The 15,836-nt window shown below is 37.5% G+C and overlaps 1 protein-coding gene across 4 annotated transcripts in view; it reads right to left on the reverse strand.

Annotated features, from left to right (window-relative positions):
• Window positions 1–440: 440 nt before the first annotated feature.
• The window catches only part of IFT88 (intraflagellar transport 88), a 41,549-nt gene continuing 26,153 nt past the window's right edge, over window positions 441–15,836 (reverse strand). For all 4 annotated transcript variants that reach the window (XM_041487429.1, XM_041487427.1, XM_041487428.1 and 1 more), the window contains 4 exons: window positions 15,608–15,714; window positions 9,741–9,795; window positions 1,429–1,524; window positions 441–750 (listed from right to left, as the gene is read on the reverse strand). In XM_041487429.1, the coding sequence (XP_041343363.1) occupies window positions 629–750; window positions 1,429–1,524; window positions 9,741–9,795; window positions 15,608–15,714 (380 nt within the window). In that variant the 3' untranslated portion in view covers window positions 441–628. The remainder of the gene's footprint in view (window positions 751–1,428; window positions 1,525–9,740; window positions 9,796–15,607; window positions 15,715–15,836) is intronic.

Here is a 15,836-nt window from a genome sequence, read left to right on the forward strand (position 1 = left end):
CAGCAATTCTGAACAAACTAGGCTGAAATCCTGACAACTCTAACCAGTCAAAATAAAAAACTAAAATAAGGACATTTTGCTGAAAGACTGCAAAATGGTCCTAGGTCATGTAAACGTAGGCTAAAATTAAGATACTTTCTTTGGTATCAGTGCAAAGTGATTTGCTGAATTGGGACCTTAAGGAAGACCAAGGTCATACTCAGCATTTTCAGGTCAGTTCACAGGACTGAAATAAATTCTGGCTCTGGATGAAGGATATAGGATTTTCAACCTTACAAGCATTGCTTTGAAGTATTCTGCATTGAAAGATGAAGTTTTAGAGGCTTTTCTGTTTAATATTATCATTGTATGTATCTCTGAAAGCAAAAGCTTTACACATTTGATACAGCTTGCAATGGGTTTGAGTACTTGTGTAGATTTTATGCATGAGTAAAATAACCTCACCATTATTTTTTTAATCAATCATAGAAAACACTGTAATTACAAATCCAAGTTTTTAACACAGGGTACCACATGTTCAAAGTATTTCACAAATAGTTTATAAAAATCCACTACAAAATCATTACGAATAAAAACTTTTTCAGCTAAAACTTTTAAAAGGATTATAAAAAGATGAGTGGCCCATATGCTATTCTGGAAGCAGATCCTCTCCTAGTTCTTCATCAGCAAAATCATCTTCCTCCATTCTTTTTCTTGCTGCTGTTTTTGGTCTTTCAGGTTGTGGGCCAAGTGGATCTGCGTAGGAGGCATCTAGGATTTAAATAAATACATGTGAAACGTACAAACTATTTTAGCTTTAACTTTAGCTGGTTTTAAACATACAAAATCAAATACAAGATTAGGATTCAGCACTACACGTCTGTGTCTTTGAAATGTAGACCAGAAAGAGCATATGAACACTGAAGGAGAACAAAGCATCGCATCCAGGAACTGAGGCAGGGCATAAGAGCAAAGTTCCAGAGTTCTACAGATGGAAGCCTCTTGGGTTTTTTATAAAATAAATTTCTCTTTTTATACTGCAGTGAGAAAAAGACTTTGGATACATGCAAGGAACAGCAAGACTGATGACTTGTTTGAGGAATGGCTTTTTAGGAAGTACCACATTCCACATGAATTTCGGTTTTTAAACCCTTTCAAAATTCAGTCTTATTGAAGAACCTATGACTGCAGAATGGCAAGAACTGACTTAAAGGATGCAGCAGACAGATATTGAAAGCAATATTAACATGGGCCACATTTCTTAATATTTACAATTACTTTATAGTGAGCTCTAAACAATGAAGCAAAAGCCTCATTTGCATGGGAAAATGTTTCCTCAGTTATCTAATTTTACATACTCTTGCAACAACTTAATATTTTTTCCTCTCTCCTTGTTTTTCCTCTCCCTGAGGACCATGAAATCAAAAAAGGTATAAGATGTCTACTTGCCTATTTCTTTACTGCTGCTACTTTCATAGGGTTCACTTGTTCCAGGCAGAGCTTTTAGTTTGGCACTCAGTCTTTCCCCTCTGGTACCACCACTATCTGGGGAACAGGAAAAAAAAAAAAAAGACAACATGCTGTTATGTTCTGTGAAACCACGATACAAGAATAACATCAATTCAGCTACTACTATCTGTCAAACTGGACTTGGATGAAACCATCTTTTCATGACAGACACAGTACTCATTTGTAGTAGTGGTCTTTAAAACACAGTGGACACTGTGTCCACACATGTGTGTGTTAACATTTTTTAAAAAATATATACAACCTTATGACTTTGGAGTAAACACATTAAAATATTTCTGCTTCGAATGCTGACATTTCAGTTGCTTATAAATTACAGTCACATTTTGGAGTTAAAACAAGCATGATAAAGATAAACAGTGTCACGACGTACACTGGACATTTCCTATGTTTGTGTTCTTACTAACACATCAGTGTGATCCACCTGCTCAGTATTGTCAAGGTTAAATGCAACACTTAAGTTTGCTTTTAATTAGAAGAGCACATTTGCCATGTGCTGTCTGCGTGGCAGGCAGGCTCAGTTCATGTGTACAGAGCACGCTGGCCCTGCAGCTCGCTGTAAACACTGCGCTGGCAGCTCAGTTTGCAGCAGGGCCCCAAGGAATGTGTCGGCTCCAAGGGCTGCCTCCTGCCCGGACAACATCAGATTAACATTCCCCTGCCACAGCAGTATTCCAGACACTTTAAATATTCTGTTCACCTCTGAATCTCTTTTTCACATTCATGGCAAGCTTTCAATCTCATCTGCTACAACAAATTTTTATGCAATATTTTTTCTCCTGGGAGAAAACATTTTGACTTTGACTTGGTATATTTACAAGGCAGGATGTGCAGCCAAATAGAGACATATTCATTTACAACACCAAACAATGTGGGTATTAAAAGTCTTCCATCATAAGGAGGAAAAATGAGTTTCACTCAGCAAACATTAATTGCAAAGCCTGGACTTGGCAACATATTTCCATTGTCTTATTTACTACAAATGTTATTTTAATAGATATTGTTATAATTGAAAGAAAAAGAAACCCAACTCCTCCCCAAACGTCTACAAAGATGACAAACATTTATCTTTCTATAAATACCATCACAGACTTCCGTTTGCTCAACCCTAAACTGGAAGATGTCTTTGCTCCAAGAAAGATCTAATATATGCAGTCACATGTCAAACAGTTAATAAGTTCACAAGACACATATTGCAGTTGAAATTTCAAAGCAAGGAATACATATTTTAATGTACATCCACTTCCCTTGGATGAATTCTCACTGACAGGTTTCATGAAAGAAGTAATATTCAAAGAATTTGAAGAAATGGGGGGAAAAAAATGGGTTTTCCTGGAGAGAAACTCAACTAAAGGGCTGTGAAATTACAGAAGGGCCTGCCTTTGATTTCAGTGGTCTCTGCACAGGCCTGTGCAACACAGAGGTGAGAGCTGGCCTTCAGAGATGGCGTGGATGAAAATGTTTTGAGGGAAATACAAATAATCAATGAGAAAAAAAGTAGGATAGAAGTAAGCACAGTCTTGCATAATGGAAAACAAGTAATTTTTAAAATGATAAATAAAGTTGTAGGGAGCAGTAAAGAGATGTAAAGACAGGAGCAATACAGCAGACTACACGAGGGGAAGACTGAACTGGTTGAAGAAACTCCATAGGTTTAATTGGTTGGTCCCAGAAAGGAAGACCTACATGTAATGAAAATAAAAGAGGAGGAAAATGGCATAACAAATGTTTTTGAAGGAGGAAAACACATGGGTGCTAGCGATGCTACCAGAAGAAGGTGAAAGACTTTATATTAAGTAAAAGAAGGAAGAAAAAGATGGTAGACAAACCAAACTGGGTGGGATTAGCAGAATACCCACTAGTTATCTGCACATCTTACTGCCCTAAAAAAATACAATTGAACACAGAGGCTCCTTTAGATGTTCTAGGATCCTTAAGTTTTACTAGGTACATTTAAAAGTAACCTAATGAAAACCTTTTCTCAGGTAGATCAGCAAAGTAACACTGATCACCTTCTGTATGAGCATTATATCTAGCAAGAGTGAAGGAAAACAACCCTTCTGGTTAGTTCTTCACATTTAGTTTAAATTAAGCTAATATGCAAAACCACATCAAGTCTCTGTGGACTGCAGTATGTTCTGAGCATACCTGAAAACGAGGAAGAGGAGCACCTTTCATTTTAAAGTGCACCCAGAAGAAAGTAAGAGGTGCTTGACACCATCTGCACTACATGGAGATGTCAGGCAGCAGCTCAGAAGTGAGACGTCTGGCTCAATGCTTTCTTTCACCTGAGGGAGTTCAAACCCACAGCTCCAGCTTTCACATGGAATATCCTAGCTGTTGAGCCATTTGGGGTAAGCTTTTCTTGACACTTGCCATGGGATACAGGATTTGGCTGCCAACATGGCAGCTATTAAAAATTCTGTTGACCATATAAAAAGATCTGCCAGAAGTCTAAATCACATTTCAAAAATTTTGTAGTTCTGTTTGCAGAATCATCTACATGTTTTTCTTCAGTATACATTCACACATAATTTGGCAATGTTAAGGAATATAAGCTTGCAATATAGACTTCAGGATTTTGGTATCCTACAGTGAAGAGAACTTCAGGGAAGGAGTTGTTTTTAAAGCATTTTTTCACAGACATGCATACTTTTGGGAGGCAAGTTTTACAATTTCTACTCATCATTCTCTGCTGCTCTCACCCCATCTAGAAAAAAGATTTTATATACATTTACACACATTTTGAATTATGGGAATGAAACCAACTTTCACTAAAGTAATACACAGAAGAAAACAAAGTTTACAGTGTGACTCTGGATGAAAAGCTTAATTTGTAGTTTTTCTCTACTAAGAACACAGCATTGAGTGTTAACATCTGTCTGATTGCACCTACAATAAGACGACTACAGGTAGATATTTCTGAAACTGCAAATTAATTCTCTCTCTATTACTGTATTAACTGTACAAACACCTGCACCTAATTCAAAGTAGCTTTTGACTAATAGAAGACCACTGCTGAACTAAATCACTTTCTGTATCTAAGGAAACTTCACTGCAATGATTACCCAGTCCTTATTTATTAACTTATTGGGCTTTTATTACATCCCCACTGTACTCATTTTGGGGTTACCATGTGGACACCTACACATGAGCTGACTGCAGGAACACAGCTCTAGTGTTCAGCTGAAAAAGCAATGGGAACCGATTAAGCAGAGCTAGTCAATATATTTTTTAAATCTGATTTATAAATACATTTAGTCTGTAAAATTATTATACTTGAGATTTGGATTATCACGCTGATATTACCTTCCCCTCCCAGTCTGTGTTAAACAGCCTTAACTGAGGACTATGAATACAAAGACATAAATAATACACTCTGCATGCTGATATCTTTTACAGTGCATTCCTTCCTCTCATCTGTTTAAAAGTCATGGCCATATTACTATATTTAGGATGTTTAAATTATTCTAGTGGAATTGTTTCATTCATTTAGATTTGTTCAGTGTTTTACAAAAATTGATTTGAACAAATCCCTTCACATAGAATTTGGATGGGAATAAAAAAGAATCAAAATGTAAAATCTAATTTTAAAAGATAACCAATTTTATATGGCAGAACAATGAATAATGCAACATACTGCAAAAATACTCCTATTTTGTAATTGTCATATTTCAAGTAGTGACACCCAGCAAAAAAGATTCTCAATCTTTTAATGTATCTGTACTTCCTGTGTCACATGATACCTGTGTGTACTTCAAACCAAAAAATCCATTGTGTTTATATTTATTTTTTAGAGGAATCTAACTAGTTGTAATTACAGTGATGACACTATTGCATTGGAAATTCCTCCAGTACCACAAAGGACAAAAATTAGAATTTTTAGTACTATCTTACTCATCAAGAAAAGACATCAAAGGGTAAGATTGTTTGGTAATCTACCTCCTCTGTAAAATGTTTATGTAACAAAGAGCACAGTGGGCTAACTCTCCACTAAGTCCAGAACATGTTTTAAGTGCAGCTCTGTGTATCCTTCATATTTGGGATGAAGGCACCATGCTTGGAGAAGAATGGGCATTGGTTTGACCAAAGAGAAGAGTAAGTTCAGTGCAGAATGGAGAAAAATATATTAAAACTGTGAAACAGCATGGGAAGTAGATGCAATTTATAACTTTGCTGCTGTTCATTTTGATTTGAAATTCTGTTGAATGAAAATTGTTTGTGGTGTGTCAGTTCAACTAACTCCTTAGGTGAGTTCAGAGCAGAAAACAGATTAATGTGTTCTTTTCATTTCAACAGATTTCCCCTTCTCCATTAATTAAGAAAATTTTCTTCTATTCTTCACACACAGCCAATGGAACCATCCCAAAATGACTTGTAATTAATGAGGCATCAGCAGGCACACAAAGCCTAGCAAATATAAATGATTGTCATGTCCTGGCTGCAGGGTAACAACAAAATCTCTTGTCTTTGTCACAGTCAGGATTATCTGGGATGCCTACAGCTCTAACATCTAAAACATACTTCCATAATATATAAGGAGATCCCTCTGGGATGATAAATGGTGTTTGAATACAGGAAATCTTTGGGGATGACAAACTGACACAGTCACCAGTGAAATGAAAAAGGGAAAAGACACCTAAATTATTCCCATGTGGTTTATTTTCCAAATCCATCCTGACAGGCCTAGGTAACAAGGAGAATGCAAAGTACTCAGCCTTTCATCTTCTGAATTCAACACTGCTTCTTTGGGCTCCTGTCCGAGACTGCATGGCTCCTCTCATCCAGCACAAAAGTCCCCATTCAGAGAGCTGGGCAAATGCAGAGAGCAAGTAAACACTGCCACAGGAATGGATTCCTTAATGTCATACTTTGCATTATCTACACTTATAAAGGCATTATGCTATCAAACAGGAAAAATCCCTTATGGTGGTAAAAACCACAGTGCACCAACTGCTAAGTTCTGGATATTACAATCATGTATCTGCAAAACACAAAAAAAGTGAGTATGCAAACAAGAAAATATTATTGGAAAGAAAATCGTCGAGCACTGTCTAAACTCAGATGTTACTGCTAGCTCCCTTCAAGTTTTCATGGTATTGTGGTTTTGGTTGGTTTTTTTTTTCTCCTCTTTAAAATTAAAAATAATAATTTTAACAGGACTGTATCAATGCAATTTTCTTCCAACATAATCCAAGTAAAATTGAAAACTTTAAATCTGATAATTGCGGGGAGAAGAAAATTTCCCTTTTTGTAGTGAGCGACAAATGTGTTCAATTTTGGATAGGGATTTTAGATTAAATGCTTATCTCTCTCTCTCTCAAGACAAGAGCAGACTTTAACTGACATTGATATAGATGTCAATTTTCTTGATCTCTCTGCTTCCATTCTGTCTATCATTCACGGGGACAAAATACTCGGGGGGAAAAAATCTAATAGGAACGCTAACAAATAGGAGGACAGTGAGCTGGTAAGAAGAAAGAAAGAAAACAGGCATCATACCTAAAATATTTGGAATGCGTAAGACTTCAGTTAGCTAGTAAGTTCTTCAATTTAGCTAGCAGGTACTAAACTAAGGAGGAGTCCATGCTTTGCGGGGTTCACTAATGACGGCAAATCCCTCACACAGTGTAGGAAAATTACTCCTTTTGGTCTTGGCAACACCACTGGAAAAGACTAACCTTAAAATGTATACAAATATTTCTTTTTTTCCCCCTCTCCTTTTGAAGTCATTAATTCATGAAAAGCATACTAATATTATGAAATAAAATAACCCATGTTTGTATTTCACATGTATCTTCACACAGGCCATGCACAGGAATTTATAAAACTGCAAATTACAGCTCATAACCCAGGTGAACAAAGCCAAGCTTTGGACAAAATAAAACGTTTGGGTGTTCAGGTTTCTATTAGTCATCCTCAGTACAATGTGGACAAAATACAACACAGTCCTTAACATCTGGTGCTGTGAGTGTCCAGGTTCTTCACTGATAAGGCTCCCCAGAGCCAACATTACCAGGTAAAATGTGCCCAGTGCCTTTGACTCATTCTAAAAATACATGTAAGCAGTACAGCTCACCACAACTTTTAATTAAGAATCCCAGCAGGAAGTTAACTCTAGGCTCAGTACAGGACCTTCTTTGTACCTTTGCTTGTTTGCCAAGTCATTTCCAGAAAGGCTGGATCTCTGGCACTGAATTTGTATAATGAAGACTTCTCAAACATGCTCTTACACAGACTTGTTCCCAAACTATGGGTTTTTTCCACTCTTTCATATATTTGACATACTATCTTAAACTCAACAATCTAAGAATTACTGATAGGGCAAATTCTAGGTCAACACTTATCCTTCTTAACCCCTCATCCTCTTTCTCATTGTTTTAAAATTGAAAAAAAAAAAAAAAAAGGAAAAAGGAAAAAAAGAAGAAGACAACTTTCCATAGATACTTCTAAAAATTTTAAAAGAAATACTGACAAACTGGTAGTTTGTGGGATTTATGTTGTCTTAGCATCCTTTCAGCATGAGCATTGGGTATACCTTCTTTTGCTAAATTACTGACTCTCTCCCTCCTGAAACATGCCCCTTTTTCGTTAATGAGAGTGGCAATAATTACAAAATAGAGCTGGAAGAAAAGAGATCCTTTGTGCCATTTCCCTACGCACCTGATGCAAAGTTTTGCACAGCTGTAAATACCCTTGCCTGCTACCAATGCTCTTCATTTCTACTTACTGTATGCTGAAATGGATTCCACTTTATGACAGAGAACAGGGACCAATCCTGTCTCACAGCGCTGTTTTGTTGGCACCTCCAGCTGGCAGCCTGATCACAGGGTTCATGTAACAAAGGAGAGCCCAGAAACTCTCCATCCTCTTCCAGCCCGCTCTGCTACTTAAATAAAGAATTACTTTGGCCTGAAGCCCAGAACAGGTAAAATTCAGTCCTAGGTGAATGGTTGTTTCTTCCACACATCAAGAAATTATTTAAAAGCTTCTGTAGGAAACTACTGAGTTGGAAAAGGAATAAGATCTCTCTCAAGCACCTAACACTCACTCTTAACCCTCAGAAAATCCAGGGAAGCAGTCTTCATAAATGTAACCAAGCATTCTAAGGTCATCTTCAGATTACATTAGTAATTGCCATGACTTTTCATGACCCTATAGAATTTGATAATTATAGTAAAATATCTGCTATGTAGGTGGAGAAATAAGATTACCAAATAAGGAAAAAATCATAAAATATTTCTCTGTAAAAGGAAGGGAAGAGAGGCAAGAATTTACTGGGGACATCTTCTAATGAAACCCACTGATATCAAGATAAACCAAAAGCAGGATACAAAGAAACCATTTCCTTTTAGGGTTAAAATATGGGGTTTTGTTTTTGTTTTCCAGGTGGCTGAAGTAGCCTGAAATTTTCTAGTTTCCTTAGAGCAGCAGTGGGGGACTGTTAGGTTTATATTACTAATTTCATGGATTTAATAATGGGAGGGAAAAATCATTAGCCCTGCAATCTACAGGCTACCTAGTGCAGAAAAGACAATACAGGGCAGTTTCCTGACTTACATTGCAGGAATTTTACATTTATGGAAATCAGGACTGCAAATTTATAGAAGCAGGGAGACTGAGTGGCCAGAGAGGAAGCTTTCTTCTAGGGAAGACTCCAGAACTTCAGTACTGCTATACAGAGATAAGGGGAAGGATGAGCTCAAAGATAGTAAAGGGTGTGTTATTCTTATTACAGAGTTGGCTGCACAGAACAATCTGCTGAACTTGTAACAAACACCTATCATAGCAGATTACACAGTGGCCACAAAATTCCCTTCCTTCATGTTAAATAAACAATGAATTCCTCTTTTCCATGGTTTATGTGTTCTGTTTTATTATAATAAATGATTCCTTTTAGTAAATATTCCAAAGTTAGAAATGTTCAAATATCAAGTTAATGGGATAAAAACATTCATGTCCACAGTACTGAAAACAATCAGAAATTTGCTTTAGGAATACAATAAGGTCTGTATATAAAAATCAAATGTGGGACCAAATCCATGCTACTGTACCAGTTGTGATTTTATACAGCAATGAGAAAATCAAAAAGTATTCTGAAGTACTTACATATTACTCAGTGCATATTTGTGCGCATTTCAGGATGAAAGGAGGCTTTACAAACACTTTCAGAAAATCTGTTTTCTCGGGATCCTGTCAAAACTGATATTTAAGCAGAGGCCTCAAGTACTCACCACCACTTCCGTCTTTGCGGCTCCGTGCACTGCCCTCTCTGCCAGATTTAATGCGCTGCACAACAGTGGAAAAGGTTTGAAAAGAACAGAACAAAAAAACCCATTTAGTAATATATGTTAGAGAAAATTATTGAAAATTAAACTCAGCTTGTTAATAAAACAGTAGAAGAATGTTAAACTAGACTTATTATACTGTAGCTACTAAAGCTTGTTTTTCAACACACGAAATTGTCCTTAAAATCAGGGTTAAAGCCAGTGTTTATATAAAACAAGAGTTCTGTGAAATTCAAATAGAATATCTCAATAAATTATTTTTCTCCAGATAAAATTTATACAAGGAATGTGCATAAAAATAGCTCAGATGTTCCTTTGTAAAGTACAGCTGAAAAAACAGGCAACACAGCCCTCCTTGCATGAGTTCAAAGTAGCCTCTGCCTATTAACATCTTGTAAATCCCACAAGCATTTTATTATTGTAAAGACTCAAAAGGTAGAAGTGGGGGAATCTATAAAAAGAACTATTCACCCTGTGGATCTTGGATTTTGAATTTTTGGCACAGAACTGTATTTCACAGCAAAATTTAATTTGCTGTTGAGTGTTAAATGCAAGATAAAGGTGAAGGTAAATACTTTAAAAGCTGTGTTTAAAAAGTCAGCTCTCTTGCATAGGGGAAGGTACCATAAACATCTCCCAGCTGTGTTTTTTGGAGTGTTATTTGAAAATTTTAACAGTTTATCAAAGCAATACCTTTGTATGACATGGCAGACTTAGATATTCTGGCAAAACACCAAATTTCTTATGCATACATCTTGTCAATTATAAGACAGGACACCTCAGCAAGGAACTTTTTGATAGGTAGGTACAAAAACTTGATGTTTAAAGCACTCAGCTATTAACAAAGTATCTCTGCATCTTACTTCAAAATATGAATTCAGGATCTGATTAAAACACACATCATGTCTTCAGGTCAATTACTATAAATTCTTCACTCATTTTTCACCAGAAAAATATCATGAAGTCTGGCAAAATTGGAATGATACCAAAGAAGTGAAAAACTTTCAATGTTCATGCCAACAGAAAAAGGAAGAACTCTTAAATCAAAACCCACAGGAGTCAGACAGGAAAGCATTGAACCTAGTGTGAAACTAGGACTGGTCTTGGAGCAATTCAGTCTGGGACCAGAATTTCTCACACTTTTTTATTTGCTTTGGGAAAGCCTCAAGCCTAAAATATGTTCTCTGAATTTTGGATTAAATGTCCTTTTCACAGCCCAGTGAAGTAGCATATATCAATCCTTCAGGAAGCCTGTCCAGACTCTCCCAACTGTTGAATGACTGACAGCAAGTCTGACAGCAGCTCAAGCTTCTGTATACCCAAGGGAAGCAGTCCCTGTGTGATAGTGCCCTCTTGGCATTTACATCCTAGGACCTTCTTCCCAAAATATAACATAAGAACTACAGCTAAAACATATGATTAACTTCTGTAAAATTCCAAGTGAGTAGTTTGTAAGTAATCCCACACTAAAAGCAGACATTCAAATTAGGTTTCCACCCTAAAATGCCTATTTCTCCCATGACTGCAAAAGACATTTAGAATGGCTAGCCCAGATGTGGATGCCTGAAGGCAAAGGCAGTAAGGTCCCTCCAGCATTTGCACCTCTCATCACTGCTTCTCACCACAGCCCATCAGCCCCGTTCTCAGTCATTAAGCTCACTTCACGGAAATAAACAGTAATGTGTGTACACGGCAGTGCCAAGGAGGCTCTGTGAACTTTTACACTATTACCTGTCTTTTTCAGAGTGAAATGAAAAAGGAAGACTAATGCAGTAAAAAACCCCAGTCAAACAAACAAAAACAAAAATTCCCAGCCCCCCTCCCACCCCCACCCCCACAAATGTTCCAACATATGAAGGTTGCAGTAAAAATTAAATGCTGTGAGAAGCAGAGAGAAAAATTTCTACAGGGAATGAACTCCACAGATGTTCCCAGACTCTTGGCTGGAAGTATTTAACAACTTGTCCATATTTGAGAACTGAGGGAAATAAGTGCTCCAGAATATTTATTTTGGTATAAACTCCATGTGGATATACTTATTCTAGAAAAACAATGCCAAAATAGAAAATTTTGATAAATTTCTACAGGAAGACAAACTCTGTATGCAGACTGTGAAATGGAGGTATACCACTCTAGCATTTTACCTCTTTTGTCTTTACTGGGTGCAATTGAGAATTCAAGGGTTAGTCTAAAATTGGGAGCAGGAATTGAACTGTATCTGGTACTGCTAACTGAAACCAGTATTCCTATTGGAAACTTAGGTGGTGAAATATTAAAAATTGGTAATATTAGAACTAGAAAGTATAGTTTATTACTGTATGGTCATGGATGACAGAAGGAACTTAGGAAAAAAACCCCAGTAATTTCCAAAGCCAGATGGCAGAGAGAAAACTAAAAATCACACACACAACCACCCCCAACCAAGAAACAAACAAAAGAACCTTCCCAAACCCAAAACTAGAGGATGGGAACCCAGATGTAACACCAATAGCAAAAGAAGGAACTGCAGGGCTATTGTTTTCAAGACAGCACTGATGCAGAGATTGTCACATAAAGATACTTCACTACTAATGCAGGACAGCTGCATACTGAATCACAGTGTGTCCCGAAACATCTTTCTTTGGGAGTCTTTGCTCCTTTACCAACTACAATAGTGTTCATTTTTAAGAAAACTGTGTCAGTGGGTTCCTTGGGAGCAGAAGAAGTTGTTCCTTTCCTTTGGGAGGAACTTGGAAAGTTTTCAGAGTGTGGTAGAGGAGAAAGGCAGAAGAAGGAGATGGGAGCATGTCCTGTCAAGACAAGGTGCAGCAAGAAGGAGCAGAAAGCAACTGATCAGACCTTCAGAGGTTCTGAAGAGAGTGTACTTGGAACCACAGGGGCAGAATTTTGCTCCCATTCAGAGCTTACTCAGGCCGGAAACACTGGCCTGTCTGCAGGAATGAAGCTGACAGAACTGACAAGAAACCTGCTTTATTTTTATTATTGGCTGTGGTTTTTAGGGGTCACAAAGGCAAGAGGCACGTTTGTCTGGGGTTTGTTTGGGCTTTTTAAACTTACTGCATTTCATTTTATCTGCTTAAATGAAAATTAGTTTAATTTAAATTACAGTACTATCAGGCTTATTCAAAAGGCTGAATTAATTTTTTTTCTTTTCTGGGTAACACATGAGAGGAAATATTTAAGCAGATCTACCTTAAAGATTTGACTACTTAAAAGTGCCATCATAGACACTTTATCAGTTCTAAACAGATCTGCTCTACTCTATTCTCCTGAGACCCCAGAATTGCGTGTCCAGTTCTGGGGCATCCAGGGTAAGGACATGGACCTGTTGGAGAGGGCCCAGAGGAGGGCCATGACTATGAAAAGAAAGCTGAAGCACTTCTCCAGTGAAGACAGGCTGAGAGGGTTGAATTTGTTCGCTACTCTATTCTCCTGAGACCCCAGAATTGCGTGTCCAGTTCTGGGGCATCCAGGGTAAGGACATGGACCTGTTGGAGAGGGCCCAGAGGAGGGCCATGACTATGAAAAGAAAGCTGAAGCACTTCTCCAGTGAAGACAGGCTGAGAGTGTTGAAGTTGTTCAGCCTGGAGAAGAGAAGACTCTGGGGAAATGTTGTTGTGGCCTTTCAATACTTTAAGGGGTCTTAAAAGAAACATGGGGACAGGCTTTTTACTAAGGCCTGTGGTGGCAGGACAAGGAATAATGGCTTTAAACTGAGAAAGGGTAGAGAAGGAGAAAAACATACATCGAGGATGTTGGGACACTGGAACAGGTTGCCCAGAGAAGCCGTAGATGACCATCCCTGGAAATGTTCAAAGTCAGATTTCATGGGGCTCTGAGCAACCTGATAGTTGGGGGTTGAAACTAGATTCTCTTTAAATGTTCCTTTCAATCCAAACCATTCTGTGATCCTACTTTGCAAGGTTAGTGTAACAGGATAGCATCGACACACTCTTAAACAGGAATACTGAAATGCAAGACACAGAGGGAGCTGCCCACATCATGGCTGAATTATGGTCACTGCTAAAGCCTGAACAGCCTAAACCAAGTGTGCAATAACTCGTGCAACCACGAGTCTGTGTTGGATCCCACTGACACTTCTGTCATTCAGGTATGACTTACTGAATTCCCTTAACACAAAGAAGTCAGGATGAAAAAAACCCCATAATTTAAACATAATTTTTATGTTACTAAAATCTTAAGTTATTTAGAGAATTTAAACTTTTAAATATTCTGTCAGTAGCTTTTTCCTCACCACAAAGTAATGTGTTTGGGAAAGCTCTTGTTTCCCATATGAAATAAACAGAAAGAGACATGACAATTTTTAGATTTTTTTTAAAATTGTGTTCAAATATTAACTTTCTTAAAGAAAAAAACGTGTTTCCTTTAAAGACCTTGACATTGCCCATCTACAATTAACACCTTTAGTGTAGAAAAAAGCCCAGAATTACATTCAAAGAAATTGCCTTTCCATCTCCAGGGACCTCTCTCTCTCTAATCAACTGTAAAATAAACCAGTTTAAACTGTTTTTGTTGGTGAGCTTTCTCAAGTAAAGCACTGAAGTACTGAAAGTTAGTGCAACAAACTATGTATATCACTGGCACTGAAGTGATCAGAAACCAAGCAAAGTGTTCAACACACTTCAGTGGATCTCTTAACTGTGAGTTCTGCAGATTAGGTACATTATACCTGGTCATCTGTTTTGCTTACTGATACAATTATGGGGAGACATGGAGGAATATTAATCCCACTACCTCTGTGGACTGCTTTCTTTTGTCCATGTTCCCAAGTGCTTTGAATTTTACAGTTACTGAAAAACCCAGTCAGTACACTTCAGCTAGCCCTCAAAGTGCGGCTGTAGCATGAAGCTGCAATCCTTCAGTCAGTGTTTCCCCTCATGAGTTTCATTTCTAAAGTGTCCTCATGTTCACATGCATACTCAGGCTCCCTGGAACTTAAGCACAAGTAGCCAAGAATGCATGTGCATATGATCTGTCATCAAAGGGATCAATAAGTGTTACTAAGAGCACAGTAAATTAGTTAAGACTTAATGTATACTAATGTGACTACGTAGATTTGAGGCAATTCTCTGGATAGGCAAACCAAGCTTGAATACTTTGCTGCTCAACAGCATGGACAATGCTTTTCAAACAAGCAGCTGCTTTTAATTTTAAAATCTTATTTTATCACCAGATTAGCAAAAAAACAATGCATGAGTGCACACAAACACAAATGTGAGCTCACTCTTCTGAACAGAACACAAGTTATGATCTCATAGCTTTCACAGCCTGTTACTTTTCCACGGAATTCTCTTTTTTTTGGTTTAAAAATTGGCACTCACATGAATAGTTTACTTCTACCTATATAATATGTCAATGCTGCAGTTTTGTATATAACAAAAAAGGAGTTCTTTTACATGGACAAATTCTTAGGCTTCCCATCTCTCCCTGTAGTTGCATTATTACTTGGCTCATAAATACACTGAAGTATTAAATAAAATCTGGCAAGTGAGTAGGAAAGACAACATTCCACAGACATTGAATTATGCGAGTGGCTCTGGCATTCCCTCATGTCCACATAGTCCATCTTTCACTGGTATTTAAAAATCACAGAAAATCTGGTGCTCAGAAACTATTCAGACAGATGTAAGACTGATCAGTAACTTAAAACCAAGGCTCCCAAGCCCCCAAAATATCAGCCTCTGTAAACCAGGAAGTTAACAATGCATTTTGTCTTGAAGTATCATAAACATTACTTTAGCTTCTTCTACATCTGTAGCAATACTGTATGATACACAGAGAAACAAACTTACCTGCTCTCTGATTTCTTTTAATTTTTCTGCTTTCTTGAGCTTTGTTATATATTCCTGGACTTCTTTCAGCCCCATGTCTGTGCAGAGACGAACTAAAAACCGGAGGCCTAATTGGAAAGCAAAGCATTTTAGAAATATACTTAAGCAGGTCAAATTACAAGTGCACCCTGACAGAACTGGACATGCAGAATGGCAAACAGTGCAAATACCTATAAACAAGGTGACTCCA

The sequence above is a fragment of the Pyrgilauda ruficollis genome, unplaced genomic scaffold, assembly GCF_017590135.1.
Source record: "Pyrgilauda ruficollis isolate IOZ18807 unplaced genomic scaffold, ASM1759013v1 scaffold8, whole genome shotgun sequence".
Lineage (NCBI taxonomy): Eukaryota > Metazoa > Chordata > Aves > Passeriformes > Passeridae > Pyrgilauda > Pyrgilauda ruficollis.